This window comes from Rattus rattus, chromosome 14 (assembly GCF_011064425.1).
Source record: "Rattus rattus isolate New Zealand chromosome 14, Rrattus_CSIRO_v1, whole genome shotgun sequence".
Classification (NCBI taxonomy): domain Eukaryota; kingdom Metazoa; phylum Chordata; class Mammalia; order Rodentia; family Muridae; genus Rattus; species Rattus rattus.
The window spans coordinates 80,047,296-80,066,811 of NC_046167.1; the positions used below are offsets into that span (position 1 = coordinate 80,047,296).

Sequence of the window (19,516 nt, forward strand, 5' to 3'; positions counted from 1 at the left end):
GGTGATGCCCTCACACATCTGTAGAAGGCAGGCGTCGATGCCGATGGCATCCGAGGACACGTGGCCAGGTGGCGAGTAGGAGTCATGGTCAAGGGAGTGGGGCTAACCCCATCTGATCTAGAAGTGGCTGTGGATTCTCCTAGGCCGGAACATACTGTACGATATCTCCCGGGCTATACCCAGAATACTTGGCGTGGACTGAGGCCTGACCAGGCACCAGCCATTCTTGTGAGGAGAGGGACCTTTGGGCTATCTGCTGAGGATCGAGGGGAAGAGCGCAGGGCCCTGGGCTGTCCCGTGTGCTGAGCTGTACAGAAACACATCTCGTCTCTTCTTTGGACGATCGTTCAGCATTTTTCTCCAGCTGCTAAGCCGCATCAGCCGACAAGGCCACAGAGGAGTAGCTCAGACAGGCTGCTTCCCAAGGAACAGCTGATCTGTAGGCGGAGACAGATGGTGGGCCTGGGCAGAGGTGTCCAGGAGGAAGTAGTCAGTACTGCCTGACAGGAGGAGAGGAGCAGACCACACTCAGGAAACATTGGGGGCAGACTTTGGAGGAAGAGGGGGTGGTCTGTCTCACTTCTTCTGTCATTGTGCCCATCCCCCTAGCCCAGGCTGTGAGTCCCCCGAGGGAGCTACTGTCAGAGGTTGGGGCTTGGTGGAATGACCCTGAGAGTTAAATCTCACCCCTTCTCAGGTGCACACATGTCCCTGGTCCCTGGAGAACTGGCTTTTGCATGGCAGAGGTGGCCACAGTCTGTCGGGAGACTTACTAATGCAATTAGAACCTGGGCCATGCAGTCTCTCCACCGTCACCATTACCACCTAGGTAATGAGACTAACACAGTCCCTGCGAGTAACGCCGGGTCACACAATGGGGTGGGGACCGAGTGACTGTGCAGAACTCATTCTTCTTCTTCTTCTTCTTCTTCTTCTTCTTCTTCTTCTTCTTCTTCTTCTTCTTCTTCTTCTTCTTCTTCTTCTTCTTCTTCTAGATTTGTTTGTTTGTTTGTTTGTTTTATGTAAGTACATGGTACACTGTCATTGTCTTCAGACACACCAGGAGAGGGCATCAGATCCCATTACAGATGGTTGTGAGCCACCATGTGGTTGCTGGGAATTGAACTCAGGGCCTCTGGAAGAGCAGTCAGCGCTCTTAACCCCTGAGAGCCATCTCTCCAGCCCAAGAACTCATTTCTTAAGTGAATGGTCTGAGCCTCAGTTTCTGCCCCTAGTGGTCAATTATAACCAAACAGACAGTGCTGGTGGCCGGGCACTGTCCTATAAATGCATCAGCCGCTTGGTTCTCAGCGGCCCTATGGCACCACCGTGACCATGCCCACTGTACTGTTGAGGTGCAGACACACAGAGCTGAGGTCATTGTCCTTGGCCACATGACCAGCAAGTGGGAACACCATCGCTGAAAGTGACACTTTGATCACCCCGCTGTCCGTGTCCTCCCTCCCCCTCCCTCCCCCTCAGATGGCTCTAACAAGCACCACCGCTCAGCACGCCTGCGCTGGGTGCCCAAGTGCGGCCAGGAGGGGCTCTGGACGCCCTTCACCTGGCACCTCCTTGCCCTCCTTTGCGCCTGCCCCCCCCTCCTCCTCCCCCCCCCTGCCCCTCCTCCAGCCCCCTCCTCCCCCCCCCCCTTCTCCCGCCCCCTGGATGGAGTTCCAGGATTAGGTGTTTTCTGAGGCAGGGCATTTCCTCTTGTTTTTGCAAAAGGAAGCAAAGCCAGTAACGGGATATCCTCCTCAAACAAGACAGGCCCAGCACAGGAGGAGTGGAAGGCTGCCTGTTGCAAGCGGAGGGGACCAGGGACTGTAAACTCCTTGCTGTGGGCTATTCCAGGCTTTCTTAGGAATGAGGTGCTGAATGGCAAACTAGGTGCTTTCGACCTGGGGTTATTTTCCACGCTGATGGGTAGTTCCTGCTAACTCCTCCTTCCCTCAGTGGCAGGCAGTCCAGCCTATGACTCTACCCTCACAACAGCCTACTTCAAAGCCGAAAGTGGTGCTGGGCTCAGGAAGTAGAGAAGAGGAAATGCCCTCCAGTCCTGTTGATGTGGAAGATGGGGCCCACCTGTTACCATCCCCTGGGGGCTTGGGTTTGTGTGTGTGGCCCTATCTGATAGGGCCTCTGTCTATCTCTGAGCAACAGTGCAGGAAAGGCGGCTTAGCTCAGGGTCTCCCCATCCTTCCCTTTAGTATTATGGCTTCCTCTAATCTTCCTGTCCTGGGTGAACCCAGGGAGGGCAGAAAAGCGCCTTTAAGCAAGAGATCAAGAAGTGTAGGAGCCATGAGACCACAGCAGGGTTCACTGTGGGAAGCCAGGCCAGGGGGGTGCTCTCAGGTAGGAGGGGCCAAGCCAGAAGAGGGTGGGGGTGGAAACTGTCATTAGTTTCTGTCTGCTAAGTGGGTTTTGTGAGCCGTGGGGCTAAGGCACGCGCTCAGGAAACAATTTGTTATTGTACTTCTAGAGCTGGCTGTCATGAACTTCAAAACTGAAGCACTAAACTGTGCCATCCTTACAGAGAGAAGGAGAGGAGGGCGTGTCTCCGGCATGGTCTTGCTGGGGCTTGGCAGGGAATGCAGTCCGGGGATAGGCAGGAGTCTTGACTATTCAGAGAGTTACTGGCTAGAGCTAACCCGGACCCCATGCTAGCATACACAAGTGTTTCAAGTCGCCTAGAACCAAGGGGGTCCCCCCAAAAATTTGTCCTAGAACTAGTGGGGTCAGACAATGCCAGATGATTGGTCCTGTGGGGTCACGTGGTGTGGAGCCTTCCATTCCTAGCATGTACCCAGCAAGAGTGGCTAATGGGTCTCCACCTCACAGGCAGGCAGGGACTAATCTGGTTTTGGGATCTGTATGGCCAGGCCAAGCGGCCCACAGGTTAATTGAGTTTCCAAGTTTATGGCTGACCTGGTAGAGCTCGGGTGGCCAGCGTTGGGCTCTAGTTGGGTTTGCCTACGTTTTTTACAACTCTGAGTCGAAGGCGATTTTTATCTCTTTCTTCTTCAGAAATGAATCAGTGGGCCAGAAAACACCAAGGACATTGTGTTAACTTAAACCAGCCTTGCTGGGGACACGGCAAGAGGGAGGCGGGCTGGAGGGCTAGAGGAGTGGCCTTTCCAGGGAGAAGTAGAAGCTGGTGGACAGACAGAGCTCTCCTTGTAGAGGGTAGACCCGGGCTCAGTCTGACACACAGTGGAGTTCTTGGGGCAGAAGTGGGTGCATTTGGCAAGGATGATGAATAGGGGACACTGTCCTTCTGCAGCACCGGGAGCTCTGGGATGTCCAACAGTGCTGTCAGACCAGGACGGTTGGTTACCCGTTGTGGAAGGATCAGTAAGGGCATGGTTTGGGGCCTAAGTACATAGAGGCAATTGAAGTATACACAGAGGGCTAGGAGATGTTTTGGGAGGAGATCAGCACCCAGCAATTAAAATATTAAAAAAAAAAGACACACGTTATGCCACAAAAGCAGCCATGCCCGCAGCAGGTGTCTTCCTGGACAAGCCATTGTAGATGGGAACAGCTGGAGTTGGTCTGGCTCTGCCTCTCTCCCTGGGAACCAGAGGGACATCTGGGAGGAAGGACATAGGAACAGGGCATTGCTATGAGGAACTGGTGCTGGGTGGGTAGTTTTCATCCAAATTTCCCTTTTGGTAAGTTATCCTGGCAGCCCTCCTCTTCCAGAGAGAGAGAGAGAGAGAGAGAGAGAGAGAGAGAGAGAGAGAGAGAGAGAGGAAGGTGGAGAGAGAGAGGAAGATGGAGAGAGAGGAAGATGGAGAGAGGGGAGAGAGAGAGAGAGAGAGAGAGAGAGAGAGAGAGAGAGAGAGAGAGAGAGAGAGAGAGAGAGAGAGAGAGAGAGAGAGAGAGGAGAGTGGGAAGAGAGAGAGGGTAGGAGGAGGGAGAGAGAGAGAGAGAGGAGGGAGAGAGAGAGGAGAGAGGAGAGAGAGAGAGAGAGAGAGAGAGAGGGGAGTGGGAGAGAGAGAGAGAGAGGAGAGAGAGAGAGGGGGGGGGGAGAGAGGGAGGGGGGAGAGGGCGGGGAGAGAGAGACAGAGCGGGGGCGAGAGAGAGAGAGGGAGAGGGAGAAGGGAGAGAGGGAGAGAGAGAGAGAGAGAGAGAGAGAGAGAGAAGAGACAGGGAGAAGGGAGAGAGAGAGAGAAGGAGAGAGGGGGAGAGAGAGAGAAAGAGAAGAGAAGGAGAGAGAGGGAGAGAGAGAGGGAGAGAGAGAGGGAGAGAGAGAGGAGAGAGAGAGAGGGGAGAGAGAGAGACATGACAGAGAGGGAGAGAGAGAGGGAGAGATTGAGAGAGGAGGGGGGAGGAAGGGAGGGAGAGAGGGAGAGAGAGACAGAGAGAGAGAGGAGAGGGAGGGAGAGAGAGAGAGAGAGAGAGAGAGAGAGAGAGAGAGAGAGAGGAGAGAGAGGGGAGAGAGAGGGGGGAGGGAGAGAGAGCTAGAGGGGAGAGGGGAGAGGGGGAGAGGGAGAGAGAGGAGAGAGAGAGAGAGAGAGAGAGGAGAAGGAGAGGGGAGAAGGGAGAGAGAGAGAGAGAGAGAGAGAGAGAGAGAGAGAGAGAGAGAGAGAGAGAGAGAGAGAGAGATTGCAGAGTCCAGTGGGGCAGGGCGTCTGTCTTGTTTTTGGGCCTCTGTGGGAAGCTTGATGAGGGTTGGTAGTGAGCGCCCAGCAGGCTTGCTCAAGCCAGTTTCCCCTGGTTCTTAGGAAAAACATGTGAGCACACACCCAAGCAAGAACTATTCTGTTTTCCATGATGCAGAATAAGTGTCCTGTGACTTTTCAAAAGAAAACCCAGCTCTTCCTTCTGAGGTCGCACTCTGAAGCGTCTTTGCTTTTTAACCTGTTGGGAAGGAGGGTCACCCAAGCGTGCAGTGGCTGGGGCGACTCTCTTCTTTCCATCAGCTGACAAGTGCCGTAAAAACCGAGGCTTTATCCTGCTTACGACTGAATCTCAGAGCCAGTGCCTGCACGCTGCAGTCTTCAGGGCAGTGGGTGTCAGAGTCAGCTGGCCAGAGAAGTGTCTGAGGGGACCTTAAATACCTCTCCACACCCAGGTCACACCTGCTGCGTGACACTATTTCTGGGAAGATGCAAACAAACATTTATTTGCCCCAGAGAAGGAACCGATGACAGACCAAAGAACAGATGTTCCCAAAGTTTAGCTTGGTAAAACCAATACGTTTTACTGGGGTCGCTCACAGGAGCAGAAATGACTCAAAAGACAACTGTTATCACCCTTCATGGGTGACAGCTCAAGAAAGCTGGAAACCTTGAGCTCACCACACAATCTACAGGCAGCTCAATAGGTCTCGGAGGGAGTACTAGTTGTTCTGAGCATCTTCCAGGAAGCTCAGCTGGTCTCTGCTTCCTCCAGGCAGCTCAGCTTGCTCTCTCTCAGAGTGTCTCTCCCCAGTCCTTACTGCTTATACAAACGTAGGTAGGGACGGCCTAGTGGGTCCCATCAGTTTCAGGGACTTCCTGTTGTTTTTTTATTTCCTTAGCTTAAGAGCTTCTGCCAGGCTGGAATGTTTCACCTTTCCTGAGACCACTTTTCTGTTCTCCCTCCCTGCAGACACCCCTTGTCTTCACAGGCTTTCCTCTAAGACAGAAGGGTTTAATCTCAGAAGAAACAGCACACAATAGCCGTACCCATGAGGATGTGTAATTCTCTGGGCGATGCCAGTGTGTGGCCAAGTATTTAGAGCTTCTGTGTGTGCTGTACATTGCTGTACTTGTGCTGCAGGTGTGCACACACTGTGTCTCACTGGGCGTTGCTCCTGGCCCAGCAGATAGAAAGTCACTTGGGTTCTTAGACACGACTGGGCTTTCAGGCCTGCTTAGAACCTACCTGCATTTTACTAAGGTCCTGGGACAGAGCTGACCCTGGAAAGGTTGACAGGCTGGAATGATACTGAGACTCCACTTGCGGGCGGGGCTCCCAGGGCAAAGCAGGCTGGGAAGTTTGGACTCAGCGAGAAAGCAATAGAAAATCTTGAGTGTGAGGTCACAGAATCATGAAGGGACGGTGATTTTGGGGATGAGCTCCTGCCACGGGACCAGGTGTCTCAGAGGGTCCCTCTCTCTTGCAGGTCCTGCTTCCAGCAGCCAGCTTGCTGCAGCTCATGGACGTGCGTCAGAACTGCTGTGACTTTCTGCAGTCTCAGTTGCATCCCACCAACTGCCTGGGGATCCGCGCCTTTGCAGACGTGCACACCTGCACCGATCTCCTGCAGCAGGCTAACGCCTACGCAGGTAAGGCAGGGCGCCCTTGTTTCCCGTGAGCTCGTGGATTTAGTCGCCTGGCCCATTGGGGACTCTCAGAGATTCTGAGAAATTGTTTCTGCTACAGAGCAGCCTGGTTAGGGAGACAAAACACGGATAATTAAGAGCGGACAAGTGTAGCCCATTGCAGAGTGGAATATGGCTCATTCGTACTCATTCTGTGGTAGAGTCAGCACAGAAGGAGCTGTTGGGGAGGTGTGTCAGTGTGCTTGTGAGAGAGTTTGTGAGAGTGTGAGCATGGACGTGTATGTGAGTGTGCGAGTACGGATGTGTGAACTTGTGTATATGCAGGCGTGTGTGAATTTGTGTATGTGCATGCATTAATGTGTGTGCGTGCATATGTGTGCACACGTGTGTAGCATAAACTAAGCTTAGTGTTGAAGTGGATCTTTTTTTGTTTGTTTAAGACACCTTTTCTTTGGTCTAATTGCTCTATGTAGATGATATTAGAAATTGAACATGGTCCAGGCTCCCAGTGATTAACAAGTGTTCCTACACACTGTCTTGCTCTCTGGACTCACTGATATCTTAAATCTGAAGGGAATTAATTAGTTCGAGATGGGCGTTAAGTGGCACACACCTGCAACTTAGCACTACAGAGGCAGGAGGATCACCTTAAGTTCAAGGCCGGTCTGGGTTACATGATAAAACCTTGCATCAAAACCAAAGCAAACAAATCAACCAATCAAGTCCCACCGAGGGTGAGAGCGGGGTCAGGCTCACGTCGGAGTGATGGAGCGGCCACTCATCAGTTGGGAGCACTCAATGCTCTGAGCAGACCAGAGCTGCCTTCTCAGCAGCCATGTTGGTATCTCATAATCGTTCTGTCCGAGGGATCCGGCCTCCATGCCCACCTGCAGAGACCACACAGAGACACACAATTAGAAAGTTATAGAAAACCTAAACAAAAGGCAACTTCACAAATTGGCTTCCTCCATTTACCTCAGGAAACTGCGAACATGGTTAATTTTAAATGTATCTGTTTTAGATACTAATGTTGACTTCCCCAGGAGGATAAGATTGGGCCTCCCCAGAATTCCCTCACGCACACTGGCTCACCCTCTCTTCGTCCTCACGGCGGAGCCAATCGGTGTGTCACCATTAGGTGTTTCAGTCAGCAAAGATGTTCACAAGCATCGGAAAGGCAACGGACAGCTGTCTGTTTCTTTAATGTGTGTGTAGCCACACTAGATGCAGCTGGGAGAGCTCAGTATGGCAGCTTGTTTTCTGGGCTACACTGTACCTTGGAGAACTTGTTATCCTGGTATTTGATCGGGGTCTTGGGAGGGAGAAGAAATGGAGGTGACTATGCCATCCAGGACTCTCTCCCTCAGCATTCCCTGCACGTGGAAGGATCCCAAGTTATCTAGAAACCGGGCTGGTCATCTTGATTGCTAGGTTGGTGCACAGCTGCCTTACTGTCTACCAGGGGAAGCTTTAGCTCATCTCAGGCCCAGGCAAACAGCTCGTGCTTACCCCTCTCTTCTGCTTCCTGTGGAGCCAGGACCTAGGAAACCTGCCGAGGAGCTGCTGTCTGCCCTGTGCTGCATTGCCCTGTGTGCATGGGATGACGAGCTGTGCCCGGTTGCTTTTGGTCTCTAGTCAGCTCCCTGGTACAGGCTGAGGTACTCCATGGGAAGGCACACATGACCAAGGGTCACATATAATCCTCCATGGGAAGGCACACATGACCAAGGGTCACATATAATCCTCCATGGGAAGGCACACATGACCAAGGGTCATAGACTAACCCTCCATGGGAAGGCACACATGACCAAGGGTCATAGACTAACCCTCCATGGGAAGGCACACATGACCAAGGGTCACAGACTAACCCTCCATGGGAAGGCACACATGACCAAGAGTCACATATAATCCTCCATGGGAAGGCACACATGACCAAGGGTCACATATAATCCTCCATGGGAAGGCACACATGACCAAGGGTCACAGACTGTAACCCTCCATGGGAAGGCACACATGACCAAGGGTCACAGACTGTAACCCTCCATGGGAAGGCACACACATGATCAACAGTGAAGATGTGCTTGAAGCTGACCATTGTGAAGGGCTTCTCTGGTAGCCCTGTTCTCCATCCTGTTGGCCTGTGAGCCTGAACTCTGCTGCTCGTCTCTCCTAATGAGGGCCCCGCTTGGAAAAACCCCTTTCCTGAAGGATGCTGCTCCGGTTTGACGTAGCAGTAGCCGAGCCAGGGTGAGTGCCTTTCACGTGTGGCCCCACTGTGAGCATCTGCCAGTGTGGTAAGGATTCGATGCCGACATGCTTGCACTTCTGTCCCCTTCTTTCTTACCTCCTCTGCCATCCCTCTCTGCTAACCCAGCTAGCGTGTGCACGCTCACAAGCACTGTGTTTTCTTCCACCCCCTCCCCCAATGCCCCATCTCATGGTAATCCAGATCTGTGAGAGGTTGGAGATGGTACATTGTGCTGCTGCTTCCTGATCCTGTCGCTGTCAAAGCGATGGGCTTCTGGCTGCAGCTTCTGCGTATGTGTCTGTTGGCGGCCTAGTGCATTTCCATGACTGGTATTTATTGGAGCTTTTCCTGTTATGCTAAGCACCTCACATACACCCTCCTCAAACGTGTGCAACAGCTGAGGAAACCAGGATCCCGAGAAGTAAGATAGTCTGAGGAGAGGCAACTAGTAAGGGCAGGGACAGAATTCAAGCCCAGTGTCAGCGCCCGCGGCCATTGCCTTCCACAGCTTCCAGTTTGTACATGGGGTAGTGAGGAGCACGAGTAGCTAGAGTGAGCCCATTCCACTGAAATGGTATATGCTTGGTCACCCGTGTCACGGCGGCTCCAAATCCCAGCATCAGGCAGTGTAGACAGATGGACGGACAGCCGATGCTGATACAGACTTACCGTCATCTTGGGGTTTGGGGGGGAGCACAACGTGGATGTCTCCTTCTCTTCCTGATTGCACCGTACCTAGCCACACAGAGATTGTCCCCTCTCTGCACGGGTGGCCATGTCTACATTCCCTGGCTCAGTTAGCATGCTTGACAGACATGGGACCTCCTCTCTGTGGTGCTGGCCTGTGACCGTCTTACAGCCTGCCTTCTGCACAGGCTCGGCCCTGTAGAGCGGGGGGTTTAAGGTGCGGGGATGATGCAGGAGCTCAAAGGACAATGACCAGAGCGTAGAAGGGAGACGAAGGAACACTGCTGTGTTTGGAGAGGGAGGTTGGAGCGGTTGCCTTGTGTCTGTCCTCTTCGACTGACGTGGGCCTGCTTCATTTTGTGATTGTTATCCCTGGTGCTCCAGTGTACCCCTGCTTCTGGAGACAGATCTTTTTACTCCTTTTTACTTGGTTCCGCTGTCATATGCTGTGGAGAAACGGTGCTGGGTTGCCATGCTTTGCAAAGTATTTTGAGCCAACACTGCAAGGAAATCCTTTGTATCGGATCCAGAAGTCAGGTCTGCCAACACGTGGGGCTGATCGACCCTGCACTGTTTTTAAAGAGCCTTACTGGCTTTAGGATGTCGGGGATGATGAGGGGCGGGAGGAGGTGTCCTGTAGAGTAGCAGAAGACCCTGAGACTGGGCTCTGGATCCCCCTTGACAGACCCAGCTGCTGCACTGAGGGGCCTCAGAGCCGGGTCCAGGCTGCAGTTGCCAGAACTCATGGCTTCTGGCTGCTGGTGTTCAAACCACGTGTGCCCTGGTGAAGGGGACCAGTTCAAGGGCCCTGGTTTTGGGTTTCCTTTATCTGGAAACACAGGCAGGTGGATCTGTAGTCCCTCTTCTCCTCTCCCCTGCCTCATTTGCCTGCCGCCCCTAGCTTGTCCCCGAACATTTACTTGTCCAACGACAGCTCTCTTTCTGACATATTGTCACTATTTGGACCTCAATACAAAATCCATCACTAATCATCGCAGGGAAAGCAGACCAGCAGAGTGACCATGAGAGGCAGAACCAGGAGTGAAATACCACGGCAACTTTGTCCTCCGCAGGATCCCTCAGTATCTCTTTCATTGGAAACATATTTATGGGCTGGATAGATGGCTCAATGGTTAAGCACTGACTGCCCTTCCAGGGGACCCAGATTCTATTCCCAGCACCCACATGGTGGCTTGCAGCCACCTGTCATTCCAGTTCCCTTTCTTTCTGACTTCCGAGGGTGCTAGAACTCATGTGGTACACAGCTATACATGTGGCAAGCAGTCATGCACATAAAATAAAACACAGGAGAAAATGCCCCCGGGCTTGAAAAGGCCTTTTATTAGGTCCTGGGCAGTCTCCCATATCTGCAGTTACATCCCCATACCATCGTACTAAACTTTATAAAGTATATACTATTGTACGAGGGAAGTTATCTTCTTGTCTGTCAGCAGCGAAGGTATAAATGCCCATCAGTCTCCTGCTAGTCCCTCTGAAGGGATCAGGATGACAATATTGGGTATCCCTATAGAGCATATGTATCATGTGTTTTAGCGGACACAGAAGCTCTCTGTATCCATTATCCTTTCAACAATGTATCATCTTATTTTATGTGTTTGGATGTATGTCTGTAAGTTATGTGTGTGTGTGTGTGAGAGAGAGAGAGAGACAGACAGACAGACAGACAGTCTGTCAGGATATTAATGCTTCCAGTTGTATAAATATTTCAGCCCTTTTTATTTATTTCAGTCTCCTGGTTTTCTAGTGCCAGAGGTTGGAGAACAACTTACAGGAGACAGTTTTCTCCTTCTTTTTTTTTTTTTTCTTTTTCTTTTTTTCGGAGCTGGGGACCGAACCCAGGGCCTTGCTAGGGCCTTGCTCTTGCTAGGCAAGCGCTCTACCACTGAGCTAAATCCCCAACCCCCAGTTTTCTCCTTCTAGCATGTGGGTTCTGGGATCGAACTCATACTGCAGGCCTATGAGCACCTGTGTTTTTCTTGTGCAGACCATTTTGGACAGTTGACAGGGTAAGCTCTCTGTAACTCCAAAGAGAACGTATTTAAATGGAGGTGGCCCCAGTGTGTTCATAAGTGCTTGCCTAGTGTGTAAAGGCTCTGAATTTGATTCCCAGTTCTATGTCAACAAAATGTTTCTCATCTTATTTTGGCACCTGCAGTCTGTTTGTCTGATGTAGCTGCAGCAGTACTCCTGTCTGTCCAGTTTTACAGGGGATGTGTGTGTGTGTGTGTGTGTGTGTGTGTGTGTGTGTGTGTGGGGACAGTGGGCCCTTCAGAAGCTCCCTGCTCAGACCTCCGCCCTCAGTAGAGACTATCCCAACCCTTCTGGGTAGTGAGAGGCCGGAAAGGGGACTCTCAAGTTCGCACAACCCATTCCCTCTCCCTTGTAATTGTTGCTCCGTTTAATCTTTAACCTCAGAGACTTTGCTGTTTGGTAGTTAGAGGGCCATGTGCCTGGGCCATCAGTGGGGCTGCTTAGAGGATATTAATGGAGCCTCATTAAAGCCACGGCAGTTAAAATTCTTTGGGTATGTTGTTTACATCAACCCGCTAAGCTGAGCTGAAACCCTCCCGCCACAAGATGGAAAAGCCATTTAATTTCATGTGCTCATAAAGAGAAATGTCCCCCTCCCACCTTTTGATTGATTAGGTCATTTGGGGGAACGAAGTAATTAAGCCAGGAGCAGAAAAGTTTTGCAAAGCATTTAAACCATGGATCTCTAACCCAGTGGGGCCCTTCTCATGACTGGGCTGCATCCAAGTCGGCCCAAAGAGAGGACAAAGCTGATGGTGGGAGTTTTTACTATTTTGAACACTTGCCATGACCCAGGCATAGTACCTGATAGCACTGATAAGTGGACAGTTTTAAGGAGCACATGGCTCTGTGTGTGTGTGTGTGTATTGTGTATGTGTGTGCATGGGTGTGTGCACATGAGTGTGCATGCGCATGCATGTGTGTGCATGTGCATGTGTGTATATGTGTGTGCATATGTATGTGTGTGTATGTATATGTGTGCATATGTATGCGTGTGTCTATGTGTATGTGTGTGCATGTGTGTACATGTGTGCATATGTATGTGCCTGTGTATATATGTGTGTACGTATGTACATGTGTATGCATATGTATGCGTGTGTGTATGTGTGTGCATGTGTGTACATGTGTGCATATGTGTGCCTGTGTGTACGTGTGTACATGTGTGTGCACATGTATGCGTGTGTATGTGTGTATGCATGTGTGTGCATATGTATGCATGTGTGTATGTGAGTGTGCATGTGTACTTGAGAGAATAGGAGGAGCATACATATATATCTTGAGACAAGAAACACAGGCCATGTGGAGAACATTTCCTACCTTCTGCAGGGCATGTGGAAGAAATATTTGGAGTCTGAGGGCCAGTGGCCCTGACCCTGCTGGGAAGGCATCAAGGTGGGCTCTGTTACTCCCATGTGGAAGTCTAGCTTTCTCCTTGGAGCAGAGAAACATATGGGACTGAAAATTCCTGGTCCAGGAAGGCTAACCTCTATCGTTAAAAATTGAAAATAAGGAATGGGGGATGGGGAGCACCTATGGGGAGCACTTAGGGGGAGCACTTGGGCAGTTCTAAGACTTTCCTTCCCCGTCAAGTGCTTTGATTCTGCGTGTGCCTCCGTGGGTTTCCCAGCCCCCATATCTTGGAAGGACCTCACATGATAAGGATTGGGCTATGGAAATTACTTTCTTTGTTTTGGAAGAACGGACTTTGGGGACATGGGTGAATATACTTTGTTTAGCATGGTAGACAGGGAGAGATCTTCGTTTAGAAGCGATCTTAGTGTCTTTTCTGTCGCCGTGACGAAGCTCAATGGCCTGGGCACCTTGTAGAAGTGTGACTTACGGTTCCAGAACTTTAATAGTCCATGATGGCGAGGCAGAGGCAACAGGTGGCTGCAGGGTCACCTTGAGAGCTCACCTCTTGAGTCACAGACAAAAAGCAGCAGCGAGAGCACTGTGGAAACAACAGTGCAAGGCTTTGACACCTCAGAGTCCACTCCCAGGTGACTGATTTCCTCCAGCAGGGCTCTACCTCCTAAACCCACCCGAGTAATGCCACCAACGGGGGACCAAATTCAGATGCTCAAGAGTATGGGGGGACAACATCTCACTCAAGCACTACACATGTCTACGTTCTGAAGCCAGGACCAAGTCCACAGTGCTTAGAACACCACTATTCTAAGATTACTGTTTTCCTTTTAAAAGGGAAGTTCTGCATATTATAGCCGTTGTCTCTCTGTTTCTCTGTGTGCATCCCTCCCCAACTCACCTCTCTCACATCTAAGAGGGAAAGTTTAGTGTTTTGGGGTATTTATATTTAGTTTTACCTGAATGGCCTTCTCAGGACAGCTTTCGAAATTTATCTTTTTAAATCTGTGTTAATGTTTTGCCTGCATTTATGATTGGGTACCATGTACATGCAGTACCCACGGCAGCCAGAAGGGGGGCGATAGTTCCCAAGAACTGGAGTTACAGACTGTTGTGAGCTGCTCTGTGGGTGCTGGGAACTGAACCCAGGCCCTCTGGAAGAGCAACCAGTGTTCTCAGCCTCTAAGTCATCTCTCAATCCCTAGGACTTGGGTTTCAGACCCCGGCTTCGTGTTTACCGTTGTGTGAACTTGAGCTGGAGATGGAGGCTTTTTGATCTCGTGCTACTGACTCTGAAGTGGAGAGATTGATATTCACATGGTCAAATAAATACACATATATATTTATTACGGCATTTAACATAGACTTTATATTGAAACACACACACACATACATACACACACATACACACACACTCCCACTTCAGTGTTAACCAGAATTAGAAAATGCCTCCCTCAACCTTCTCCAGGCCTCTGTCATTGAGAAGACCCGACCACGCTCTCAGAGGAACCCTTTTAAAAAATACTTATTTATTATATATAAGTACACAGTCGCTGTCTTCAGACACAGCAGAAGAGGGCATCAGATCCCATTACAGATGGTCGTGAGCCACCATGTGGTTGCTGGGACTTGAACTCAGGACCTCTGGAAGAGCAGTCAGTGCTCTTAACCGCTGAGCCATCTCTCCAGCCCCGAGGAGCCTCTTCTAGAGGAGACATTTAGCCCGGGTTCCTCTGTGGTCTATACTCAGTGGGAGAAGGGGGTGGAGAGATGGCTCCGCTCATGTCTCTCTGAATTCTCACCCAAAGGGACAGAAATACGCAAACGGTTGCATTGACTAGAACTCAGGGGTCAAAGGGTGTTTGTTATTGATACTAAAGGCTGGCTAATTAGAATTGTAGCCAGGGCCTTTGATCCTATTGGTACCCTTTTACCCATTATTATTACTTTTAGAAACACAGGACACAGAAGGTTGTAACTCATTATTAGAGGGTTACGTCCACTGGGCTGGACCATGGCTGCAGGGTCCCGTATCTCTGTCTCTGTATGAATCTCTCCTTCGGAACCAGGCTCTCCTGGGTATCTCCCATGGATAACATGAGGCCACACATGTAGTGTGTGGCACATAACACTGGATGAATGAAACAGAGGCCGGGGACTTGCCAGGCTGCTCCATGCCCTCTGAGCATTCTCTATTCTTTCCCAGGACTCCGATAGTTTTATACTTGAGCGCCTCTTGTAGAGGAGACATTTAGGCCCAGTCTTTAGCCCTCTGTTAGCAACACTTCAGAGACAACAGGAGGAAGGGGCCAGAGAGATGACACAAGAAAATCAACAGTCCTGGCCACGGGCTTGCGGCTGGGATCGTTGGTGCCAGCAAGCCTGTTTGTAGGCATCAGCTTGGTTCTCTTGACTTCTGAAGAAACACCACATTCGGGACATCACTTGCTAACCATTCTGCAGTGCTTGGATGCCCTCAAAAAAACCCAGGTTTTAGATATTTGTTTATTTTAATGCTCACAGGACTTTGTGAAACATTCTGTTGAGAGGTGAGAAAACATTAGTCCCGGGAGACTGGATAATTGGATGGCTAGAAAGTTTGTTGAATTCAACGGAATTAAATTTGATGTCAGAGACTTGGCAGGAACTACAGTCCCAGAGGTGCCTCAGAGCTGTGGACAGGCATCTCCATGGGAGCATGGAAGAAGGAAGAGGCTTCATAGTAAACTAGCGCACAGCACCGTTTTTAAAAAGCGTTTAAGGGGCTGGAGAGATGGCTCAGCGGTTAAGAGCACTGACTGCTCTTCCAGAGGTCCTGAGTTCAATTCCCAGCAACCACATGGTGACTCACAACCATCTGTAAAGAGATCCGATGCCCTCTTCTGGTGTGTCTGAAGACAGCTACAGTGTACTTATATACAATAAATAAATAAATCTTTAAAAAAAATAAAATAAAAAGCGTTTAAACAGTTTAGCATTTAGTTTATCGCTTTATTGCAATTGTCATTTGGGGGTAGAAAACACTCAAAAACAAATCATTTGTTTTTGAAAACTTCGTTTTAGAACGTCAAGAACGTTTAAAATCTGCTGAGTTTGTCTTCGCCGCCTGTTGTCCAGGACTTGGTGGTGGGACCTGCTTGGACAAGACAAACAAAACCCAGCAACTATAGGAGAGGATTCTTAGGGAAATAGCCCCTGCAAGCAGAGTGGGTGCTTTTCAGAGAGCATCTAAGAAAACAGTGTATGTGGGCCCGCCCAGTCTTCAGGGGCGCGCACGCAAGCAAGACCATGTATGTCTGTGCACCATATGCATGCAGTGCCCACAGAGGCCAGAAGAGGGCGGCAGATCCTTTGGAACTGGAGTTACAGAGGGCTGTGAGCTGCTATGTGGATGTGCTGGGAGCCGGACCGGAGTCCTTTGCAAGGGCAATGCTCTTAACCACCGAGGCATTGCTGCACACCCAGTAATCCTGCTGCTTCTTCCGTGTTGCCAACAGAAAGGGATCCTGGGACGGAAGCTGGGGCTAATGTCTCCTCAGACCGAACGGAGAAACGCTGTGCTCCCCACGTGTAACCTCTCCCGCTCCCCACCCCTTTCTGCTGTCTCTCCCCTCCCTTCCTTCTTCTTCCCTTCCCATTCCTTCCCTCTCCGTTCCAAACTCACTTTTATTCCTCTCCTCTTTGTTATTTAAGCCCTCAAGGGGCACGGCATCACGTAGGCTCCACGGCTCTTAGAAGAAGGTCGCTTCCGATTTTGGCACAAGACGCGGCGCTGTTCCCGGACCCCTTTCCCCTGGATTCCTCTAGCTTCCTTCGTTTGCTACCAGGAGTCAGCGTTTCGTTCTTTGCTTTGTCTGCGCAGGTTCATCCCTTGCTCGTCGGGACAACGCATCCTCATCTTCAGTTCTAAGAGGGGATGCGTGCTTAGCAGCCTCCTGGCCTCCGAGGAGAGGGTTTCAGTGGGCGGCTCCTTCAGGGTTAAGGAGCAGTCAGTCCACTGCAGCAGGGAGGAACCTAGACTGAAATCACACACCGCTGCACAGGTCAAGAGTGGGCAGGAAGCAGGAGGCTATCTTCTGCCCTTGTTATCTCTGGGGTTTCGGGTTTGTCTGCCAATCCGTGAAGAACACAGCGCGAAGTTTCCCAGGTCTTTGCCCCATCTGCCATGAGGAGTTGTGTTTTTTCCCACGGCACAGGTGTCTGCGTCTTTACCTCCCGTTTTCTCCGCACTTTTCTGCTTCCAGAGCTAGACATGGGAAGGCCAGAGGCTGGCTGTGCTGGGCTGTAAGACTCTTTGGGGACCTAAAAGCCAAAGGCTCAGGGAGGCGAAGGCTAAAAGGCTGACTTCTCGTTTTCCTCAACAGTTGAGAGTCTCTGGCTTGCAGTTTGTCCCATGGGGGTTGGGGGTAGGGGATGGGAGGTGGGGGTGGGGTTTGGGGGTTGGGGGTGGGGAAGGGGGGAATGATCTAGACTATATCACTCATCAGGCTGACTAGGATTACCTTTCATCCAGGGGTGGGTGTGGGGAGGGGAGAAAAAAATGTTTATAACTCCATTATCTAAGAATGAAATATTATCATGTGGGTAATCCAGAGGAAGGTAGGAATTGGTACAGGAACTCACTACATCAGAAAACATTTCAATCTAAAATCAAAAATAAGTTCTGTAAGAAACGGTTTGAGACGAGCTGGCGAGAAGATAGCACAGGGTTAGTGTTAGCTCTTAAGAGTGCTACAGGCTGGAGAGATGGCTCAGCGGTTAAGAGCACGGACTGCTCTTCCACAGGTCCTGAGTTCAATCCCCAGCAACCACATGGTGGCTCACAACCATCTGTCATGGGATCAGATGCCCTCTTCTGATGTGTCTGAGGACAGTGACAGTGTACTCACAGACATGAAATAAGTAAATCTTTAAGAAAGAACGTTGAGAGAGTGCATTGTTCCTGCAGGGGACCTGGGGAGAGCTGTCAGCACCCACACTGCAGCTTCCAACTGCCTGTAAGGCCAGTCCCAGGGGTCTCTTCTGACCTTTACAGCCTCCTGCATGGTCACATACACACACCCAGTCAGGCCGGCCTGCATGCGGGCGTGCACACACACACACACACACACACACACACACACACACACAGACACACACACAGACAGACAGACACACACACACACACAGAGACAGACAGACAGACACACACACACAGACACACACACACACACACACACACACACTTTCTAAAAGTAATGATTCGAGTAAGTTCTTTTCAAGTTTTTGAGAAGGTGATGGATGTGGGGATGGTTTCAGTAACTCTGTCCTTTGAGAGCTCAGCCAGGCGGGGCAGGGCAACTCCAGTGGGAACCGAGGACTGCATTCCATTAGAGTTATGAAAGAGGCTACCAGGCAAGGGGGCGGCGGGACCAGGGGCTGGTGAGAGAGCTGAGTGGGGCAGCAGGAGGGTCTTGTGAGAGCAACCGGGGCTGCCTATGCTGAGAAATGCCGTCTGGGTGAATTTACATAGGAAAAGCCGGCAAAACACTCTCAGGTCCTCCCTCATCATGAAACCCACAGAAACGATGGTGCTGGCCTGAGGACACGAGTCACACGAATGGTGAAGCCAGGCTACACCTAGGCCCTTCTTTCACTGTGGGTGGCAGCTCAGAGAACACTACGCTCTGGAGGATGGCCCAGGAAGATATCGGGGCTGGAACTGTCTCTCAGGCTTCCCTCCTTTGGACCCTAAGACCTATGGCTTCTGGCTTGGTGTAGCTGTCCCCAGGGTTTCCTCCTCACAACACCTCCCCAGGCAGGTAGCTGGGGTCAGTTCCCTGGGTTCACACAGCCAACCTGTTGACACCTGGACGGACACTAAACTGGACTCCCCTGTCAAGCAGGGACTCCTTAACAGGCTTGGTTTGGGGCAGGAAGAGCGACGCCACCTTCTGACTTCCCAATGTTGAGGTCCAGTAGGAACTCCAGAGACTTCCTCTCACACGGCTATTCTGAACCTCTTCTGTGTGACTGGGCTGCAGGGGACACTTTTCCCGTGCCTGGGCAGCACAATTACGTAAGCAGGTCTCAGCGAGGCTTTACTGCAATGCCTGTATGGGTCTTACAGAGCACGGACCAAATATAAACCCAGATCTCTCTGCCCCACTTTTGTCTCCGTCATTGTTCAGGACAAGATAACACAGGGCGACACATGCCTGCCCTTGGGGACTAAAAGTCTATCGCCCCACAGCCAGGATGCCTGTCTCCCTCTCCTTTGCCCTCCAGCTCCTCCTCGGACCTCCGCCTTTCTCCTCAGCCTCTGCCCCTGAAGGTTGCCCATGGTGGTCACTCATGGAGGCCTAACCTTGTTGTCTTAACTTCTTGTCTTGGAGCAGAGCAGCACTTCCCAGAGGTGATGCTGGGGGAAGAGTTTCTGAGCTTAAGTCTGGACCAGGTGTGCAGCTTGATATCCAGTGACAAGCTGACTGTCTCCTCAGAAGAGAAGGTACTGTGTAGCCCCTGGGAAAACATGAACCTTTCTTAAACAAGCAAACGAACAAAAAACCCCTTTAACTGGAAAAAAAAAAGAAAGAAAGAAAGAAAAGAAAAAAAAGGGAGGCCCGCTATACTTTAAGAATACTCTGAATCCTTTAAAGAGATGGCAGGTGGAAGAGGTGCTTCTGGTGGCTGATCGCTCAGACTACCACGCCCTACACTGAGTCCTTGGGTAGCCTTCAGCCCCAGATGCAGGCCTTACTGCTTCCCCCCGTGTTACAGAAGAGAAGCTGGTGCCAGATTCTTCTTCCCGTGACAAGGAGTATTTCTTTGCTCCAGGACCTGGAGTCCAGGGCTGTTAAACTGACCAGGTATTATCCAGCAGGGCCCACACTTCACCTCCAGTTTACGC

At 50.9% G+C, this 19,516-nt stretch overlaps 1 protein-coding gene across 2 annotated transcripts in view; it reads left to right on the plus strand.

The window, feature by feature from the left end:
• The window catches only part of Klhl3 (kelch like family member 3), a 116,109-nt gene that overhangs the window by 47,867 nt on the left and 48,726 nt on the right, over positions 1–19,516 (plus strand). For both annotated transcript variants that reach the window (XM_032884769.1, XM_032884770.1), the window contains exons 5-6: positions 6,116–6,278; positions 19,005–19,114. In XM_032884769.1, coding sequence (XP_032740660.1) covers positions 6,116–6,278; positions 19,005–19,114 — 273 coding nt within the window. The remainder of the gene's footprint in view (positions 1–6,115; positions 6,279–19,004; positions 19,115–19,516) is intronic.